The sequence below is a fragment of the Pomacea canaliculata genome, linkage group LG6 (genome assembly GCF_003073045.1).
Source record: "Pomacea canaliculata isolate SZHN2017 linkage group LG6, ASM307304v1, whole genome shotgun sequence".
In the NCBI taxonomy this organism is placed as follows: Eukaryota; Metazoa; Mollusca; class Gastropoda; order Architaenioglossa; family Ampullariidae; genus Pomacea; species Pomacea canaliculata.
In genome coordinates, this window is record NC_037595.1 from 31102851 (window position 1) to 31123727 (window position 20877).

At 45.8% G+C, this 20877-nt stretch overlaps 2 protein-coding genes across 4 annotated transcripts in view; one reads left to right on the plus strand and one right to left on the minus strand.

Annotated features, from left to right (window-relative positions):
* Positions 1–20877, plus strand: part of LOC112566838 (activating signal cointegrator 1 complex subunit 3-like) — a 95653-nt gene that overhangs the window by 49098 nt on the left and 25678 nt on the right. Inside the window, 2 exon segments of the mRNA XM_025243230.1 lie at positions 124–256; positions 571–696. Coding sequence (XP_025099015.1) covers positions 124–256; positions 571–696 — 259 coding nt within the window.
* Positions 2988–20806, minus strand: LOC112566841. 3 transcript variants are annotated; one of them, XM_025243235.1, is made up of 7 exons: positions 20325–20806; positions 12394–12563; positions 11955–12239; positions 7347–7691; positions 6713–6934; positions 6008–6083; positions 2988–5636 (listed from the first exon to the last, which is right to left on the minus strand). In XM_025243235.1, the coding sequence occupies exons 2-7, from the start codon at positions 12467–12469 to the stop codon at positions 5525–5527; spliced, it is 1116 nt and encodes a 371-aa protein (XP_025099020.1). In that variant the 5' UTR covers positions 12470–12563; positions 20325–20806; the 3' UTR covers positions 2988–5524. The 3 variants fall into 3 exon arrangements, with proteins under 3 accessions (XP_025099020.1, XP_025099019.1, XP_025099018.1); XM_025243234.1 differs by lacking the exon at positions 20325–20806 and adding an exon at positions 14801–15154 and having other exon boundaries at positions 12394–12555; XM_025243233.1 differs by lacking the exon at positions 20325–20806 and adding an exon at positions 14801–15153.

Sequence of the window (20877 nt, forward strand, 5' to 3'; positions counted from 1 at the left end):
CTAATTGATTGCTCATCGTTATAGCACTGTTTCAATTTCTATGGAGGAGAATTGTCGTAGAGTATTTCCAGAATAAATAGCCATTATAACAATGTTATAACAACTAATTGTTGTCGTTTTCAGACGTTCTTCAGATGATGGGTCGTGCTGGAAGGCCACAATTTGATGACTCTGGAATTGCTGTGATTTTTGTACATGATGTCAAGAAACATTTCTACAAGAAGTTCCTGTATGAGCCCTTCCCTGTGGAATCTAAGTAAGAATCACCAAGGTTTTGAGATTCATAACTACTTCCTAAATTTTAACCCACTGTAACTTGAACTGAAGTGTAGATGAAGTTCCAGTGTCACAATGCTTGATTATTGATTGCATACTTCATTTTGTAAAATGAAAGTTTTGTGATAAAAGCAAGTCTTGAAGCTATTGTTTGAAAATAAAGATGCTCAGTGATTTACTTTTATAGCTGCTTACATCCTAAAGAGTTAAATTTCTAAATGTGTAAATTATCACTTTTTATTATGTTTTATTGTTTTCTAATTGTGGCATATTTCACATTGTATTTAATGACAGCCTACTAGAGGTCTTGCCTGACCACATGAATGCTGAGATTGTAGCTGGTACTGTTACCTCCAAGCAGGATGCCATGGATTATCTTACCTGGACCTATTTCTTCAGGCGCCTGGTGATGAACCCCACGTATGTCCTTTATTTTCATTCTCTATTCATTTTCAAATGTTGTAAATATTTATTGCCACTTTGTGATGTGCTCCATAGTTACATTGATATAATATTTATTTTTCAGATGTAGCTATATTTCTCACCGAGTACACGGATTGATATACAGTGTTATAGAGAACAAAGTAAAGGCCCTTTCTCAGTTTTCAGTAATGTCAGTTGTACGTATGAGGTGCTTCATAGTCCTCAGTACACATGATATAAATGTCAGTAAAATGTGGTTCATACAAGCATTTTATTATTATTTTTGCAAAACACAAACCATGTGACATGCTGAGTAATAATGATAACAGAATTTGTATAGCACATTTCCCTACGCGGTGGCAAGCTCAGTGCGCCTTACAAAAGACCAGGGGCAGTGAGGAAAGAGGCCGTGTGATGTAGACATCACAGACAAGTACAACATACATACAAGAACATGCACTGGTTAGCAATACAAGAACATGAAGGAATGCAAAGACAGTAGTGTAGGGGAGAAAGGATAACAGGATGGATGTTATAGTAGGTATTTCCGAAAGAGACGTTTTAAGTCTAGATCAGAAGGCACGTACTGACTTAATGTGCGGAGAGATGAAGGTAGGCCATTCCAAATGCTTGGGCTGGGGAAGGAGGAAGAGCTACTGCTGGACGTCTCCAGTCTATGTGGAAAAGAGAGAAAACCAATGTGGGCAGAGCAAACTGACCTGTGGGGCTGGTGTGGCAACACAAGCTCAGACAGAAAGACTGGGGCAAGCCCATGATTAACACAACAGCAAAGCATGGCAATCTTGAATTTGATGTGAGCTTGAACTGGAACTGGTGGAGATCAGGCAGAAGCGGTGTGGCATGGTCAATCTTCTGTTTACAGAATACAATGTGGACACTGTTCTGAGCTCTCTGGAGCTTGTCAAGCATGTGGCAAGGAAGATCTATGAACAGAGAGTTACAGTAGTCAAATGCCTACATAAGCTGCTTAGTGGAGCCAACAGAGAGATGTCTGATGCGGCTAATTTTGCGCAATTCAAGAAAAATGGATTTGCAAACTGAGTTGACTTGATTCTCGAAGAATAATAATGTGTCAAAAAGACACTCTAGGATTTCTGACAGACTGGGAGAAAGTGAGGAGTGTAGATGGAGGCAGCTGCTTAAGTGCAGAGGCTATCTGGATGACTTCAGTTTTAATTTATTCACCAACATGGAGTGTTTGACAGAGTCGAGGGCTTGTTGAGAACTGGTGAACAGACTTTGGAGTTGGCAAGCTGGACCAGATGCCAGAAGCTGAGTATTGTTGGCATACATCTGATACTGCATGCCAAAGTGGCGGATCACAAAGCTGAGTGGCTGGACATAGGCAGCAAACAGGAGAGGCCTGAGGATTAAACCCTGAGGCACTCCATGAAGCATAGCAGCAGGTTCTGATGCAAAGCCATGAACACTCATGGACTGGGTGTGATCAGACAGGTAGGAGTGGAACCAACTGACAACAGTGTCAGAGAGGCCAAAGCTGTAGTATGAAGCTGCTGGAGGAGAATGTGGTGATCTAAAGTGTCGAAAGCAATGGACAAATCGAACTTAAAGTAATATTGTCACAGTAGGAGATCTTTAAACAGAAATTACTTGCCTTACACCACAAATGTGATCATTTTTACATTTCTAGTGATTCTCCTTGTATCTCCCTCATTTAAACCAAAGATGTTGAACCTAAAATATCATGCTAAAAGAAATGGGAGGAATGAGCATAATCTCATACTAGATAATGATGAAAGTGACAGTAAAGATGATGGAGAGATAAAAACAGACGAAGGTAACTTTGGGATGTCGTATCTTCTAACAAGCTGCCAGTGCTCAACTCATACTTCTATACTCACAGTCCAGATCAGACCATAGTGGGGTAGAGAGGTGGAGGTGCTGGGCTGAAATGAGTCTCCTTGCTCCCCTAGTGAGGCGGAAGATACCTCCCTCATTATGTTTTTTCTAATTAACACTTCAAGGTTTTTTTCCATTTGTGTCACCGGTAACACAATAGGTAAAATAAACCCTAAATATGCTCTCACATAATACATATATAAACCAAACAGTGTCTGAACTCCACGCAGATGAAAGAAGCATTCTTTTAAAACTTAGTCAGGATTGGACAAATAGTGTAGATTTGCATAAACACTTTCACGTTTCCGCTGCTTTATAAGCTATTGTTAATTCAGCTTTTCAAAAGAATTCACACTAGCTGCTTCCTAACAATGTTCACTGCATTCACATCCCAAGACATTTAGTGGGACACCTTTGATTTCTTTGTTACGTTTTTCCACATCCTGGATAATTTTTTACATGATTTGCTGTTATAATAATAGTGCATTGGCTACAAAACTGGATGAACCAAGAATCATACTAACACACTTTGCACACCTTACAAAAATATGAAATGTCACTAGGTGTATTTTATTCTCATAAGTCAGCCACAACACATTACGCATCAGACCAAAATTAAAGTAAAAAAGCAAAACAAATGAACCTAAGTACAGTACTGTGTGAAAAGCCACACTATATAAATTAAGGAATTTTCATCATATACAACAATAATGATAAAGAGATGCATTAAAGGAATTTTATCAGCTGTAATTATGACGATCAGTTATGATATACATACACAACAATCAAACAGAAGCAAGTAAGATCTGATCTAGCTTAAAAAGCCTAATCTGCTGCGTCTGCAAACTCTTCATACATTTTATTCTGTGTACAGAATTTGGAACGTCTTAGGGAACAGAAAGACTAAAGCTAACCTTTAGTTAACAGTCAATACTTGATGAATCAGCATGAGGTATCAGGCATTGTTTCAGTGGGTGTTTAGCACCGGAAACAGCTAATACAGCTTAATTACAATGGTGCTACTATCAGTACATGGTGACAAGAACATTAGTTCTGTAAGTATATGGAAGGGTCTGTTTACTGGTGAAAATAAAGCTTTGCTGGTGTCGGTATGATTGATCTTTTTTTTTTTCTTTCTCAGTTTATCAGTTTATATGCTCTTGAACCCTTTTAATTGCTATTAGTTGTTATTGCACACAAAATGGTGGCACAAACTTAAGCATGTACTTACCACTGAAAAGACAGTGTTTGATTTAATGAAGAGGGAAATGAACTTTACAGTAACATAAACCTTTCTTTTCACTTTCATACGCTGCAGCTATACAGTGTTTCTGCATAGATAAAGTATTCCAGCTTCACACTTTTAACACTGCAATGTGTTTTGCACAAATTTCTGTTTAATGAAGTATTTAGTAGCCAGTAACCCAAGATGGTCTACATTATAAGAATTTTTCTTTCTCTTTAATTTTTTTTACAAAAACAGATCCTTTTAAAAATAATAACTAGGACATTATTTGATCATTTATGTATTGCATAGGGTTATTTTGCATCAGATCAGCAAGATTTGATATGGGATAAAGACATGGTCTCTATCAGTATATCACATTTCCCTATCATCTACTATGTTTTCTCATACACAAGAAACCATCAGATATAGAGCATGTATACTGCTATTAGAAGAAAATAAATACCCATACTCATTTAAGTTGTAATGCACAAATGTGGACATCAACCAATCCAGTTTTGCCATGCCTAGCATGGCATAGGCAGTGTTATGGTTTGGGAACCTAGGCTTCGTCTAAGGTACCACAAAATTATGTTCAAATATTTCAAACCAACTCCTTAAAGGTTGTCTGACCATCTCTCATATCTCGTCATGCCAGACAGTGGATATGATTTTCAGTTTCGGTCCCACTCTGTCCTGAACTTGAATATCCATTCTTTAAAAAAAAAATCACACTGAACTATTTAATGAATGTATGAACATATAATAGGAAAATCAGGCATGGGCTTTATATGCACATTTGGTGCAAATATATTACTTTGGATGTAGACACTTTCAAATTGTTGTTCTCTGACTGTGATCGTCTAACTCTTCTCAAAAGCTTTGTCTTCTTTACCAGAAAATATTTACAAAGGCCATGCATGCACTGAGGAATGCAAGTGTATCACAGACAAACCTTGGCGAGAAAAATCTAAGTTTTTTCCTCTCTCCAGCACTCCAGAACCTAACCTTGTCGTAAGCATAGTCATATTAAAAACATCTCTTAATGTTCTGTTGAAGAATAACTTTACAGAACACCAACCTTTCAATCCATTCTATGCAGTTTGCGACACGGCCATAAAGAATGATAGATTTGTGCTCGTTACACATTTACTCAGATGACGATTCTGTACACATTCATTGCACCATGCAGCCATTGATGACATGTAGTTGAAGCATTCTCCAAAACACATCTATCCACTATTTTGAAACAAGTATGTACAGTCTATGTCAACATGATACATTCATAGAACAGGCATCACTGGATAACAAAAGTAGTTCTGCTTCTGACCAAGTAAAGCAGATCTGCAAATCCGTTCAGTGTCATGGTCATTAATTGTTCAGTCTATGTACTGCTTATGTGTCATCACTTCATCTTTTGAAGGCAGTCATCAAAAGACTTATAATAGTATTTGCCTTCATAGTTCACGGAACACTAGTGGCAGATCATAAGCATTTTCCTTTTGTGGTCAGAAATTAATGAGAGTACAGACTAAAGTGGCTTCATGACCATCTTTTGTGTACAATGTTTCTAATCCAGTAAGCACGCAGTCCAATCTCCATCTTGATGTGCCTTCCTCTCTTAAAATTCAAAGCTGTTCAGTGTATTTACTCTCTGCACTGTTGTCATTAGTCAGTGTCATGCTGCTTTCTTAGAACTGACATGATCATTGCATAAATTTAACAATAGTAGGTTGTTGTGTGGGGTTCATTGAAATCTCCACTGCTGCGAAAGGCCGGGTTTCGAATTTCCAAGAACTTTTCATCCCTGAAGTAGTGTCTTTCTTTCAGCCTGAATGCAAGGACAAGAATAATTTATATGAACATATATTTTAAGATATGTCTTTTCATCTTTCACACTTGCATGCGTGTGCATGTCAACTGCATACAAAGTCACCTACTTATTCTCCCATGGTTCCTCTAAGCTATCTCTTTGAAATAACATTTTTGTTATTGTTTTTTTTTGTTTTGTTTTTAAACACAGAAAGCATATGGAATACCCACCAAATAGAATACATTATATGCATACATAATCACAAGATTAAATCTTGTTATTGTTGTTATTATAACATTCTTGCTGCTATTTGCAAATACTTTGTGATATTGAATTATTTATGTGGCATGGAAGAAGAAGACTCTGACATAAGCTGAGCACTATCTTACCATTTGATAAACAGCAGAGTCAGAAGAATGATGAGGATGAGAGAGAGGCTGCCAATGACTCCCCCAGCTATGGCGGCTGCCAAAGAAAACACATTTCTGTGGTGTTATTACATTCTGTCAATGTGTCCCTTGTATCCGACATTCACATGCAAGACACACATTTTTTGTTGTTGAGACAGTAGACCTTGAAATAACTGTCAAACATAGCCATTTATTTGCTACTAAAACCAATGACTTTGTATGAAGCATAGTTGCCACACTCATGGGACACCAGGAACCCCTACTTGCAACTGTCACGCAATGTAAGCTGGTCTGGTCTGGCCATGTGACTGCATGACATCTTGTCAGAGACTGTCCCTCAAAGTTCCTTGATTGGTGGTCAACACGGCAGTAGCCAGAGGAACAGCATGAAGGAGTGGACTGGTCATCCTATGACAGACCTGCTCACTATTGTCCAGGCGTGAGTGGCTAACCTTGTCAGCCGCTGCATCTATCCGTGTGCTCCCCTATCCCTACCCCACCAAAAAATGACCAGTACCAGTCAAGGGATGAACGAATGAAAAGTGCTTTGTTGTGACTTCAGTTCTGAAATGATTCATCATGATTACTATACCTTCATATTACCAACATATGATCCTTTGAAATATATTTTGTTATTGTAAAGGAATGATGACTAAATGGCAGAATCTACATAGGAAAACCTACCAAATGGTAGTGATGCTTTCCTAGTACTTGACTGCTTATCCTCTTCCCTAAGAATAGGTATGGGTGTGATGTCTCCCTGAACTTGCACCTGTTTGGTAGACAGACTGGTCAGCAGCAAGGAACTTCTGGCCAAAGAAGTTTCTGTGGAGTCTTTTATGTTTTGCGGTGGTGGTGGATCTGTCACTGGCAGTGGTGGTTCTGTGACTGGAAGTGGTGGAAATGCTGTAGACAGAATTATGCATACAGTGTCAAAGAAAAGTCTGTTGTCTGTTTGACAAGGTCGCTGCAGATCAATTTTATAAAATTTCTTCCTCAGTAGAATTACCTGTTAATGGTTGCTGGTGTAACTGTTATCAGTTGAGATACCACCACAATAAGAGCACTGAGAGTGAACATTTATTGAAATATCATGATCAGTAGCCATCTTCCTGTTAGGAATTATCTATTGCAAGAGCTACAGAATCTCTTCCTGCCGCTAGCTCTTTCATTATCTAAGACCTCCTGACATTGGTGCCAAAGGCCAAGTGGCTTGTGATAAGTGTTGTCTGAGTTGAAGGTACAGAGGCAGGCAGCTTCGTAATGGGTTCAAGATGTGCAAGAAGATGGTAGTAAATCATATGCAAATTGGCCTTACCTTCATAGTACAGCCAGAAGCCTGGGCTTCGTGTAGAGGAAGTGGACAGCAGTTCAACCAGCAAAGTATTTGAGTGCATGTCATACCAGACATTGGACCGCCGGCCACACAGTGTCAGACTGTGGAACTTGTCGTTGAAGTACAGAAAGTCGGCACAGTCAGTCTTGCCACGTGATGCCAGCTCCATGGTGATGATGTTCACGCGAAGCTTCTGGGAAGGTGGCACAACGATGCTGAGGTTACAGTGAAGCCGACTGTAGTAGGGCCTGGGGTAACTAGGGGTGACGATGTGGCCAGTCTGAGCTGTCAGATTGTTGTGCTGACAGATATCATACATCTCTCTCACTGTCATTGAAAACAAAATAATAGTGATGTTAAGTAAGAAGCTACTAGCGCTGCAAGCAAAGCATGATGACTGTTTCACTTATTTATATTATGTGTATATTAAGTGGAAAGAGTATTGAAGACCACAAGCAAGCAGAGAGGGACAAATTAACAAGGGGCAGAAGTGAAGGCTTTTCGCCAGCAGGGTGGGTGCAGCAGCATTCACCTAGCGGCCACCCGGGTACTTTATGTACGGCCTTTGACCCTTGGGCCTTGTCTCCACCCATACCACAAAGCAGCCTCCCTTTGATCTGTCGGCGGGCTTCCTCCTCCTCCTCCTCATCATCATCATCATCATCAACGCCTCATTTAAAGAGCAAGCCCAGGCGGGCAGCTACGAAGGACGGGACTAGCACACATCTGTCATCGTCAAGTATCATCCTCTAGCATGATGAAGACCATGCCCACCTACCCGAGCTCTGCACCATGGCCTGCTGGTCTGTGTCAGCCACGGGCCGTTTTCTCTGCCCCATTCATTCTAGTAATTAATTGTCGCAATGAAGTACATGGCATCTGATCGGTGAACGGTTATAGGCAGGGAAGTAGTGGGGAACACAGACCTGCCTTCATTCCTGGTGTTCAGCACAATAGTCGCTCGTCCCAGACATGAGGCTGTGAAGGCCAGCGAGACGAGCAGAGGCTGGTATGACTGGCATCACTTATTGCTTACAGATCATGTCTACCTCCTCCCTGCTCCCTTCTTTTGAAGGCGGTGAAAAAAGAAATTGTGGCAAGACTAGTGTAATACAAGTGCCACGTGTAGCTTGTGGTGGTGTAGAGTTTTGTTTGCTGTAGTGTGAGTGTATCTTACAGTAGGATTCACGTTAGCTTGTTAGCTGTGGTCTGCATGTGTCTTACAGTAGGATTCACGTTAGCTTGTTAGCTGTGGTCTGCATGTGTCTTACAGTAGGATTCACGTTAGCTTGTTACCTGTAGTCTGCCTCTGATTGCTGGACATTTTACGAAAATGTTTTACACTACTTGGAATGCTTCATACATAAAGGATCATAATCCCTGGACCATGTCATTAATGTCTGTACATTTCAAGCTGCAACAGAGAGAGGAGACGAGAGATGAGGGAGGGGAAAGAATATTAGTGTAGTGTGTATAGACAGTTTATGGGAGACAAGAGATGGGTGAGGGGGATACTAGTGCAGTGTGTAGACACTCGGTTTATGGGAGACCAGAGAAAGGACATCACTCAGCATGACAACATAATGAAAAGTGACTCCACTGCACTCTCTCCACTTGGGTACAAGAGTGTGCAGCGCAGTGTTTACCGTGCACATGCCAGGTGTAGCGCAGTAGTAAGTTGGGTGCCAAAACGCTTGCCTGCCCCACATCTTTCTTCAGGATGCCTGAGTTCTGTAATGGGTCTGTAACTATCACAACAACCCTCCTCCCCCAGGTTTCTCAGTTGCTGCTGTTGTTGGCAGCGCAGGTCTGGGAGCTGCTGCCGACATAGCGGTCGGCACACCTCAGCTGCCTCAGTTGTCATATAAGTGACATACTACATGTACCCTCGGTGAAACCTGTTCACTTAATTAAAACATACAACTATCCATTTTCATTTTGTCCCATCCCTCTTCTTTCCCCTACTGAACAGCCTAGAGTATGACAATGCATGCAGTGTGCATGTGTGCACGCAGGTTGTATTGTATTGTTTATGTTTTGCTTTGTATTGTTTTTGCTGAGAGGGGTGTTGACAGCACGAGGGTGTTGTTGATATTTTAAGAAGCATGGACGTTGATACCATTATTTAGATTGTGTAATACACATACTCCCAGATAAAACTGGTAAATCCACTCATTTAAATATACTCGGAGGGAGGAGGAAACATTTACAGAAGTGTCGATCAAGAATTACAAGTAGTGTCAAACATCTTTTCTTTCTTAACATTGGAGACGTCTGAAATATTGCAGATATCAGCAGCAACAGCTATTTCATTTTAGAACAAGCAGACCTATTGATGAGGCTGCAACACATCTGTCGTTACCGCTTGTTTAGCGGTTTTTAAGATAAGAAATCTGTAAACTATGAAGGCGCTTGTACACTTGTGGAATGGCCCCGCACCGACTTTCTGACAATCAAGGGAAGGAAGAGTTTTTTCACCTTAAAGAGTGACGCAGCTTGAAGCGGCCCAGAACTTTACTTATCTCACGTGCTTTTCGTTCAAAAAAGAGAAAAGGTCAAAAAGTCACGCTTGGCAAGCTTCCCGCACGCCTTCATGCAGGTGTAAGCGGCATGTTGCCTAGTAATCCTCGTCGCTCCACATTCACGGCAGCATCACTGGCCGCATTATGGTGCAGCACAGCGGGAGGGTACAGCAAAGCCTCTCCTCCGCTTGCTGCTCACCTGCCGCCCCATCCCATCCCACCCCCACCACCTCCAGGCTCGCTCAGGTAACCACTGGCAATGGTTGGCGGCGCCACTGCCAAGTGTGTCACACACACTCCTCCCTACAATGCGCTCAGGTAGTGCATGATGGTGGTTGGAGGTAGTGGAGGGACAGGTGTGGGTGAAGTGGAAGGGATGGCATAAAAGCCTGGCACTGGTTATCTTCTCCCCCACTCCTGGTTCAAAACCTCTCTCCTACCTGTGCCAAGGATTCCACCCCATGTTCCAGCCCCTGCTGTGCCAAGCTTCCACACAGAAGCTCCTTGTTTGCAAACAATGGAATGGTCGTGTGCTTTAAGTGGGTCACACAGACTTAGACGATGGGTGCTTAGTTGGTCGTTACTGATACTTTTGCCAATGCAGAAAGCGAGTCTAGAAGTCCAGCCTGCACGGTAAGCTTGGGCTGAGTGCTAACCACTTATGAGCAAACGAGAGACTGAGAAAGTCCATCACAAGTAGCGTGTGCATGTATACAAACACACATGTTGACATATTTTTATGATTGAACTCCTGCAGCAAGAAAATGTCTACTGAAGGTATGTGTAAGGAAGACAGAATTGACTCAAGTAGAATTAATAGAAGGATTTATATCTGCTAATGATATTGTCACAACATGAAACGATTCTTGGAATGTTCACAAGCAGAAATAAGCTAGAGAGCAATAGCATACTCCCACTCAACAAAGTCCAAAGAAGCCTGGCACACAAATTTAAAAATTAGACACCTAGCAGAGTTAAGAGGGAAAAAAACCCACAAGTGGCTGCAGCATGAAGCAAACCTCTCCCTCAAGTACAATTTTGTCCTGTTTTCATAATGAAGTCTTTGACTGCTTGCACGGTAGTTTTACAGCTCTCTGCCATCTAACAACACAGCTTGCTGAATGTGTGCTTTTGATATTGTTAGATATTCCTTATTTCCAAAGCTGCATGCTTCTTCGAGCTGTTTTGTAAAGCTATTTGCATCCTTCAAGGGCGGGTACCAATTCTAAATGTGAAGGAGTGATGCAACATTGAAAGTACAATATATTTATGTTCTTGGTTTAAGACCTTTATGACCCAGTCTTAGTCAATAGATTATGTGTCTAACTTTGAGGTCTTCCACCATGAAACCCCATTTCTTCTTCCTACAACACTGCTAGTGCCAATGTTCTTTTGGCAGCTGATTTACAGCACGCCACGTGCACAGGTAAACAGTGGGCTTCACTTCAGGCCCAGGGAGTGGGAAACTTGGCCTGGAGCCCTGGGCAATATGCGCATGAGCAAAGTGTCAAATGCTGGAGTCTACAAGGTCTGCAGACATTCACATGGCAAGACTCATTGTCCTTTAACAGCCGTTTCCATTAAATTTTAGGCTTGTGAATTATTCCCTTGACAAATGTCAGCCTTTGTAAAAGCAGTAACATATTTTTTCTGAACGACCAGGCAGACAAGGCCTAAGAAACCAACAGTTTTCTTAAGGCTAATATAACAATTCTTGGCCAGCTGTTTTTTCATGTACAGCGGTCCGGTGGCGCAGCGGTAGCACCTGTGAAGTGAAGGTTGGCTGCCCAGAGTTCATTTCTCGTCTCGGGCACGCTGTTCTTTCTCTGCACGTGGCATCTGTTTACAGGGCTGGCTGCCTTGTCGTGATACAGCCTTAGTTGCTGACACGGCGTAAAACACCAATCCCCACCCCCCTGTTTTTTCATGTGCTGTGATAAAGTATGAAGGAGTGTTTTCCATTTCCTGATATTCTAGTCAATGTAGTGTATTGTGGCTTTGTGTGAAAACAGCATAAACACTACATGGAGATGATGACAGGTGACAAGAGTGACAGAAGGCACCTTACCTGGCACACACTGATATTCCACCTGGAAATAGTTGGATCGCTTCTGACAGGCGGGCAGCATGACGCCTCCCTGCTGTGCGCCCTCCAGGGGTACGGTGCAGGTGCTGCGGCCCACACACTCCAGGCTCTGCTGCTGCAGGCGCGTGCAGTCGCCCTCCGTGTAGTGACACGTCCCGTGGGCGCTGTAGCCGTAGAACGCCTTCAGGACTCGAACCAGGGCTTCCGAACCGCAGTCCATGGTCAGCGTCTTGTTGCTGCCGTCATAACAGGCAGTAAGCACGTCACCTGCAACCCGCAGCAACATCTTGTCACCTACAGCACGTCACGTGTGTGTAACTCTGTCAGCTATGTCACGTCAACACAACGTCTCAGACTACAGCACGTCACCTGAATGAGTGTCGGTGTCTAGAGGACGACCACTCAGCCCACGTGTACTTACCGGCAGCTGTGTAGATGGTCAGCAACAACACAGTCGCCGTCAGTGTGGCAGCTCGCCCACCCCACGATGTATCCATCGCGATGGACTGTTGACAATGACGGAGTGATCCCACAGCCACGTGCTGGCTGTCCCTCACTGCACCTTCATTGCACACCTGCACACCTGCCCACCTGCAGCACACAAAACATCTTCTAAAGGTCGTCTTCACACCTTCGATCTTACATGCAGCTTGACGCTTGCAGGATGCTGCGAGGATGCGACTGACACAGCACTTGCTGCAGCCACCACGCGCCTGGCCGCCAGGGTTAGTCACATCGATCATGTTACCCGACATGGTTTGTTCGAGTGCTTACACACACAGACAATCGTGTACCCGACATAGTGACTTACAGACAGTCTTGTACCCGACATAGTGACTTACAGACAATCGTGTACCCGACATAGTGACTTACAGACAGTCTTGTACCCGACATAGTGACTTACAGACAATCGTGTACCCGACATGGCTTGTACGAGTGCTCACACACAGCCTTGCCGTACATTTCACAGCGTGAACTTTGATGTCACGGAAGATAAGTTTAGCTGCGTACAAAATGCAGCTACCTATCGTTAACCCTGTGCAGTCAGTCGGGGTTAATCTGAGTAAGTCACGTGGTACCGTCAGTTTAGACTACAAACCTATGTTTCCTGCACCTGTCAACCCTGCGGCTCGCTGGCGGACTTCTTCTCAGGAGCATCACACTCTAGTCCAGGGTGGGCAGTTAATTTTCCCGGGGGGCCGCATGAGAATGTGGGATGTTTTAGAGGGGCGGAATAATATAGTTAACTCAGTTTTACCTAATACTGTATATATAGTATATATACTGACGGGTGGGCCGGCCCTTGCCCAGGTCTGCACTAGTCCATTCTTAGCTTCATGTTACAGTGTTAAGTGTTCACATTGTTAAGTGTTAGCTGTTCCTTTGTAACTGCAAGTGGCCTTACAATGAAACATCTAAGATCATCTGCACAAGCACCCATCACTGGTGACCACGAGAGGAAATGCGTGGGAGGCAGCTTGTCACAAGATGAAGGCGATCATGTCGATCATTAAAAAAGGCGATGGACCCTGCGCAGGAGGCTGGATGTTTGCGGCTTGTTTGTCAATAAAATCGACATCTCTGTACAGTGGAGGTGTGCGGCTTGTACACAGGTGTGCTCAACACACCGAAGTTTAGGGTGATGCTAGGGCCAGCCTAGACTACGGATGTTTGGTGTGGTGCCAGACCGCCAGACATTCTCCTGCTTTGTGAACAACCTAGTGCTGGACGTGGGCAGGGTGTGACCCACATCACCTCGCTGTCCACTCTCTCGCTTGGGTTCGTGGAGAGGAGCAGTCGGCCCTGCCTTGGACAGGTCCCACAGGCCATGTACCTGGTCTTTACCTGCGGGCCAAGTGGGGAAATCAAGGACAACATCTTGTTTCCGTAGGCATGACGACCTGTCGAGACCCCATGGATAGTGTATCATGTGACTTGACCCCACGGAATCTTAGCCACAGCTTTGTACGATCCCAGGGGTCAAATCCCGATGCCGCTTGATAACTACGGAGACAAACCCAGCTCACCCTCAAGCTGCTTCATTTGACCAACTCCCGAGATACCAACCACCCAGGTGCCATCGCCATTGTGTCTCAGCATGGTCACTGGTCCAGTTCAGGGAGCAACAGAGGGGTGGTGTCATTGGGTACGGGTACAAGGCTACGTGCAGCGTGCAACTAAGATCAAAAGGTTAGAGTATCGACAGAAGCAAGCAAGAAGCACTGGAAGGTCGAATGTATTCATTTTGACAAAATTATGTAGTTCGAGTATCAGATGACTGAAATATAAATTTATTTTCATTTCGAGTCAATAACCTTTGAAGAAAACGTCGGGTACACCGTCGGTTGCAAACATCTGTTGCGTTGTTTATGGCGTCTGTTGGCCTCAGAGTAGGAATTCAGTTGAAAGCGGTATTGTAGCTTTGTTTTACTTTTTACACCAGAAAAATTCAGTACCCTGTGGCTAAACTCATTCACGATTTCCGCTTAATTGACTGTAATTCGGAGAAAGTTATTGAAACAGGATAAAATAGCAGCTGGTCAAACGACTTGGGGTAAGTCTGTGTGTCAACATGGGGTAGGAGCCGCTATCCCCGGTTAGCCGAGTTATCCAGTTCAGTTTAGGGCGAGGGAACAAACGTGCTCGGTGAGCGTTGCCACAGCAGTCACATCTGCCACTCCAACCTCCTGGCAGTCCGTCAGCAGTAGCAGCAGCCGCTCCCCCAAGCCGCTAAGGACTGGGATTCTACAGCTATGTCCTACGGAAAGAGTCAAACATTGACCTGTGACCTGTGACCCGCGGCCTACTGTGACAAAGTGTATACTCGCCTTGTGTGCTCAGGGGCCCGGCGTGCGGTGGTGTAGGGCTGGCATCACTGTCCTGCTCCTTGTTGTCACCAGTCAGCTGTTGAGGTGAGGCAGGAGGCGCTGCTACTCGCAGTATTTTTATCTCATTGACTCGCTGTGGCGTCCTGCGCTGGGCGTCGACCTCAGCTGCGTGCAGTTGTTGTGCTGCGTATGGCGCGGCGCCGCGGCCCAGCGGCTTTTATAAGCTTGCTCGCGTGCTGCACGAGGCTCGCCATCGATTGCTGAATAATTAACGGCGGCCGGGCTGCAGCTACTCCTGCGGCTACTCTACCACTCCCGCCTCCCCCATGCACTCCACACACCACGCACCGCCTTCAAATTTATGCCTTCCTTTATTACTGGAGCCTAGGGTCCCCCTTGACCTGTGTTCACTTCCCCCTCCTCTTCCCTCCCCCTTCTCCCCTTCTTCCCCTCCCCAACGTCCCAGTGTGTGTGCGTGATCAGGAGAGTAATGAGGCTGCGCGTGTCCCTGCCTGTCTGTGTGTGCGTGGTGCGTGTGCGCGTGCGTACTCCTGTCAGACCTTTGATCCGCGGCACGCGCCGCACAGCACCTGGCAAGCTGCAGGCCCTCCTCGCCACAGGTAGGAGACGGTACCTCCCCCCCCACACACACCTCCCTCCTGCCTCTGCTGCTGTTCTCAGGATTCAGTTTCCACTTCACCGTCTACCGCCAGATGGCAGACCGGCAGTCGTGTGTACGTTGGTGCGTGTGTGCAGGAGTGATGGTAAAGTGTGGTTTGGTGAAGGGAGGAATACAGCACAAGGTGTCTGTCGTGAATTGGGGTCCAATAGTTTCACTCCGAACTGTCCAGACTATCGTCGTCATTGCCTGGGACCTTGTGTGTGTGTGTTGGGTTATTTGCGTGTAGAATAAACTACATCCACCTCATCACCTCCTGTCCTCCCTGGTCATTGATGCTGGGCAAGACGAAATAGAAATGAACAGAACGGGAGAAATAACAACGGCAGACAGACTGAAGTAGAGAAATGTAGACTAAAGGCTGGTAGGAAGTGGGCACAAACAAGCAAACAAACCAATAAACCAACCCTAGATACATAAAACCACACGGCAAGTTAAGTGACACAAAGTAACAACAACCTCAACTCTCGCCTCAGCGATTGGCCAGCCAGGCGTGTGGTGGCATTTGACCCCGGCAGATGGCGAACGGCAAGAGGAGGAGGTCGGGAGGGATGGGGACAAGAGCTCAGTCTTGTGGGTGGCGGGAAACAGGTGTAGAGAGCGATGAGTAAATCGTCAGGTGAGTTGTCCATACTTACGTCGCGCTCTTTGTCTGCCGAGTCCACAGGTGATCGTCGCTCCGCGCAGGTGCACACGCGTCAGCATCACTGGCGGAGGTAGAGGCCCTCGTGTGACTGACTGCACCACCAGGCAGCGACAAAGCAGTGTCGTCACGGTTTGAATCCTACAAACCATTGTGTCTCCCCACCCGAGCTGGCTTAGTGCGTGACCTAGCCACCAGGTGTCTCGTGCAGCCAGCAAGATAATAGGATGGGGTGGGGAGTGATTGCACAGCCAGTGGTGTTGCTTAGTGACATCAATAATACCCAGTATGAACATGTAGCTTACACACGCTCACCCTCCCCCAGGCTCGTACACGGGACCCAGGGTGAGCTCCGTGTTGACACGAGGAACAGCTCCCACACGAGACAACAGGGCTTTGTTCAAACCGGAATATGCAAAGGTATAAATGCCAGGCCGCGGGTAGAAAATGGAAATACACTGTAGGTGCCATGCAGGTGCTGTGAACATAAAATCAGTAACACTAAAAACGATAAATTATGTCCCGACTAATTTAAACCCAGGGGAAGCTGTACCGGGGGAGTGGAGGGCTTTCTGTTGGGTTTGAGAGGGGAGAGTGCTTCCACCTGAAGGCGATTTTGCACTGCAGGGTGGATAGGTGTACAGGGGAAGGTGGAGAAGCGGTATTGATAGGAAGGACCTGACTCGCTGTTACTTGATTGTGTTTATTGCGTGACAGTGACAAATGATAGAAAGAAGGCGCGTACTACACCGTCAACCGACGAAGGAAGAGACACTACATCGATCTCCTGGGTGCGGTGAGACGGGCGCCACACAACACGGGTAGCGTGACGGGTAGCGTGACGTAGCTGTGTGCGGCCATCAGGCGTCCCTAGGAGACCTGCGTAAACTGCACTTGTTTTTATTTTTAAAGGTGTGGAAAGTACGCCAGGTGAGGTGGGAGTTTGTGGAGGGGCCTGGGCCAGCGCCAACATGTCGGTCACACCTGCCTACCCGTTCCTTTCTCACCGCTGGTCTGTGGGTGGGGGAAACACTCGCAGCATTTCCTCTCTTGGACCACATCTCCCATAGCAGGTCTGAGAGTCTCGGCACTCACACCCTTGGAGGAAAAGCTGATAATCATAGAATGTTGTGGGCACTTCATTATGTACCCCAGGTACGCCAGGGGTCATCCGCCAGGCAGCTTTTCGTTTATGGAGTTTTCTATTTCTGTTTTATCGCAAATTTTCATTAATATTTTGCCTGCGATATATCTGTTGTTGACACGGTATGAAACTCAACACTTGGACATCATGGGGCTTTGATGTAGTGCGTGCGACAGGCCACCCGCCCTGTGTGGGTAAACAGATGAGCGGACAGTTGGCCACAAGGATGAATAACAGAATAACAGGACTCAGTGGCACCGGGTGTTCACTACACCAGAACATGGCGCTGACTTCTCTTCCCACGACAACTGCCATTCTGTGTGCGTACAGGGCATTTGTGTTTTGGGTATGTTTGTTTTGTCTTTTGTTTACAATACTTCATGGCAAGCATAGATGGCAAAGCTTTCTGACTACAGATGGTCTGACGTGTAACATTCTTGTTTGTCCTGTAGTCTTCCCGCCGTCTGAATCCTGCTGACAGGTCGGCAGAAAATTTGAAAAGTGTAGCAATAGCAGGTGAACTGGTGTGGAGACACCGAGTGAAGATCGGAGAGAGGTTGAGAGAGAAAACAAGGTAATACAATGAGAAAAACAGTCAGGTAGCACAAGTCTAGGCAGCTACTTGCAGCTACAACCTACAGACGTAGGCCATCTTGTCGTGCTCTCAGACACCCTGCAGGGTGTCATGGGTAAGGTAGACATCTTGTCGTGTTCAGGGTGTCATGGGTAGGGTAGACATCTTGTCGTGTTCAGGGTGTCATGGGTAAGGTAGCATCTTGTCGTGTTCAGGGTGTCATGGGTAAGGTAGACCATCTTGTCGTGTTCAGGGTGTCATGGGTAAGGTAGCATCTTGTCGTGTTCAGGGTGTCATGGGTAAGGTAGCATCTTGTCGTGTTCAGGGTGTCATGGGTAAGGTAAGAACCATCTTGTGTTCTCAGACACCCTGCAGGGTGTCATGGGTAAGAACCATCAGCCCCGGAGTGGGAAAGTTGTGGTGGGCCGATGCAGCACACCTCACTAGACTAGTGTTTGCTTACCGAATTGAATGTGTAAAGTGAAGCTCTTTGAATTTCGTTTAGGAAATGTTAGAACCTTTCATTTAAAACCATCAGACATGACGCCCGTGTTGGTTGTTACTTTTGTACTTTGTGGTACAACATTAGGGACTGCAGGTTTATAAGACTAAGTCGTAGTTGGCAAATTAAATTTCAATCACATTAACATAAGACAGAGTACACTGTGGCCGACGGTCTGCGGCCCGTTATTATTTACTGTTTATTATTTACTGGCGTGATGACGTTCTGCAGGAAGTAATTATAGGCTTCGTCTCTCTCACCACACCTCCTCCCAGTCTTGTAATTGTGTGGAGGTTCACTGTACGTTTATTCAGGGGCACTGCTTTACAACGTTGTGTCCAGGGTAAACAACTGTTCAGTTAGTTGACCCACTGCATCGCCCATGCAGGTCACGTGACCCCTGTTAGGCCGAGTGATTGGTGCAGAGTGAAGTAGCTTTCTACACGCGCTCTGTGGCCGCTACACCAAGACAGCGACTGACACGTGCGAGCACAGCAGACGATGGAGACCAGGGAGTGAGCACTGCTCGCGCTGCAACACCCGCGGGTAGGGAGCCTTAGTCTGCACACTGTCACGACCAGCTTCTGTCAACAGGTGGAGGCTGTCGGTCCACGGGGCTGGTGGGGGAGGCAAAGATCACAAAGCTGCACTCCATCAAGCAGCCGACAGTGGATGAAGGGAGGGCCCATCCCACTTTCCTCGGCCTACAGCGCCCTGGGTGACCATCTGTCACCTGCACTGTTGCTGGTGGTGGTGGCTGTTGTTGCTGTTGCTGCCGATGGTGAGCGCGGTGAGGGGCGGGGTTGGACTGGGAGGAGCACCGTGTTGATCACGTGAGGTGCTGGTCACGAGCCACAGCCAACAGTCACGCTCCGCTCCCCACCTCAACCGGCCAGCGGACCGGTCAGCACAACTGCACTCATGACCAGTAGCCTGAAGGCGGGCCGTGGGTAAAACGGGTGTATGCTTTTCGGTCATGTGAATCTTCGATTGGCATTTTACTTGAAATAAAAGTAAAGGACGAAACATTACAACATTGCAAAAGCAAAATTATGCAACTCACAATATGCTTTGAGCTGGTTTTGATAAATAAACCCACACACCTGAGCGATCGCGTCACCAGTCATCGGCAGGTGAAACCAAGGAGAGATGCAGTTAATCTGGCATCAGGAAAACGACTGACTGTTGCTGTCAGAGAGTAGGAAACTGTGTAATAACGACAGGAAGAAGGAGACTGTGTACTAACGGCTCTAACACTCACGCACTGTCCAAGGTTCTGTGTTTCCCTTCCTCCTTCTCGCTCTTCTCCACATGCCATTCGTTCTTGGAGTGGGAGGCACCGGGAGGGAGAGGCAGTTGCAGGGTGAACATGGGATTGTGTGTGTGTAAAGGATGAGGGACTGAGGGAGTGGGGGGTGGTGTCTAAACCTATATGCGCTCTTGGAGTCAGGGTTCAAAGGTCGATCGTTGTACCTTGACTAAACATCTACATGTGCTGTGTGCTGTGTTCTCTATTATCTGTCACAGTCGGCCAACACATTCGATATTAGAAAACTCATAGACGACTAGCGCCTTCGATGTTATACAACTCCTAGTCAATACCACTGTGGATATTAGACACACACACTCAATATGCACGGTTACCTCCTCTCTAAAGTAAAGATATTTCATTCAAGCATGCGGACTGATCATCTTCTATCAGTATGTGTATGTATGTGTATGTGTGTTTACTTGTTCACACTCCTTGGATTACGACTGCAGAAGGTTTTTTTTTAAATTAAGAACATTTCTTTCCAAAGAAGTAACAGTTTCCTTTGTTAAATCCAGGCAGAAGCTAGAGTATTTGAGAATCTTGTAGACGAAGATATGTAATTGTTTGACAGATAGAATCAGACACGTTTTGAGGATTTTTAAAAATATCAAATTTAAATAAAACATGAATACACGGAGAGTGAGCGTGCAGTGAACACCAGTTCACTTACCGAGATGGTGAAAGCTGCAGCAGGGTCCACAGACACTCTTGCTTGTGGCGTCTGCTCACAGGGCTTGTGTCATGAAGCTTTAGGTCCACCCAACCACTTCCCCCACACTCAAGGTCCTTGACTCCTGGTGTGTGTGGCCCAGGCTTGAGTGGCGGACATCAAGTAGAAGTGAGGAAGGAAAAAGCTGTGCGAGTGAGAGAGGACAGCAGGATGACGGAGGCGATGACTGCAAGACCTTGATACTTTCCTGTAAGGCAGCTGTGGCCGACCTCTCGTGTGTCATCATGGCCAGGTTCAGACAATGAAGGCGGCTTGTTGGCGGCCTTTGATGTGGCCAGGTGTGTCCCCGTGCACTGGGCGGCTTGCTGCATGCCCCGACTGGCAAGATGCTGGGCGGACAGCATGGCATTGTCATCATCACTGGGCCTCTTGTCTCGCCACGGCGCCTCTTGTCTGACAGGGCCTCATGCCCTCCGACATTCCCTCCATCATGGCCCACAGGTACAGGCTGTCTGTGCAAATGGGACAGGCGATCAAAACAAACGAAACATTT

Bases quoted from the DNA above. Each gene is read 5' to 3' on its own strand.
- LOC112566841 (XM_025243235.1), bottom strand. From the start codon at position 12,469: ATGGATACATCGTGGGGTGGGCGAGCTGCCACACTGACGGCGACTGTG. The intron at 7,692-11,954 runs GTAAGGTGCCTT...TTTCAATGACAG, and splicing joins GGAATATCAGTGTGTGCCAG to TGAGAGAGATGTATGATATC. The intron at 6,084-6,712 runs GTAGGTTTTCCT...TTTCTTTGGCAG, and splicing joins GAAAGCATCACTACCATTTG to CCGCCATAGCTGGGGGAGTC.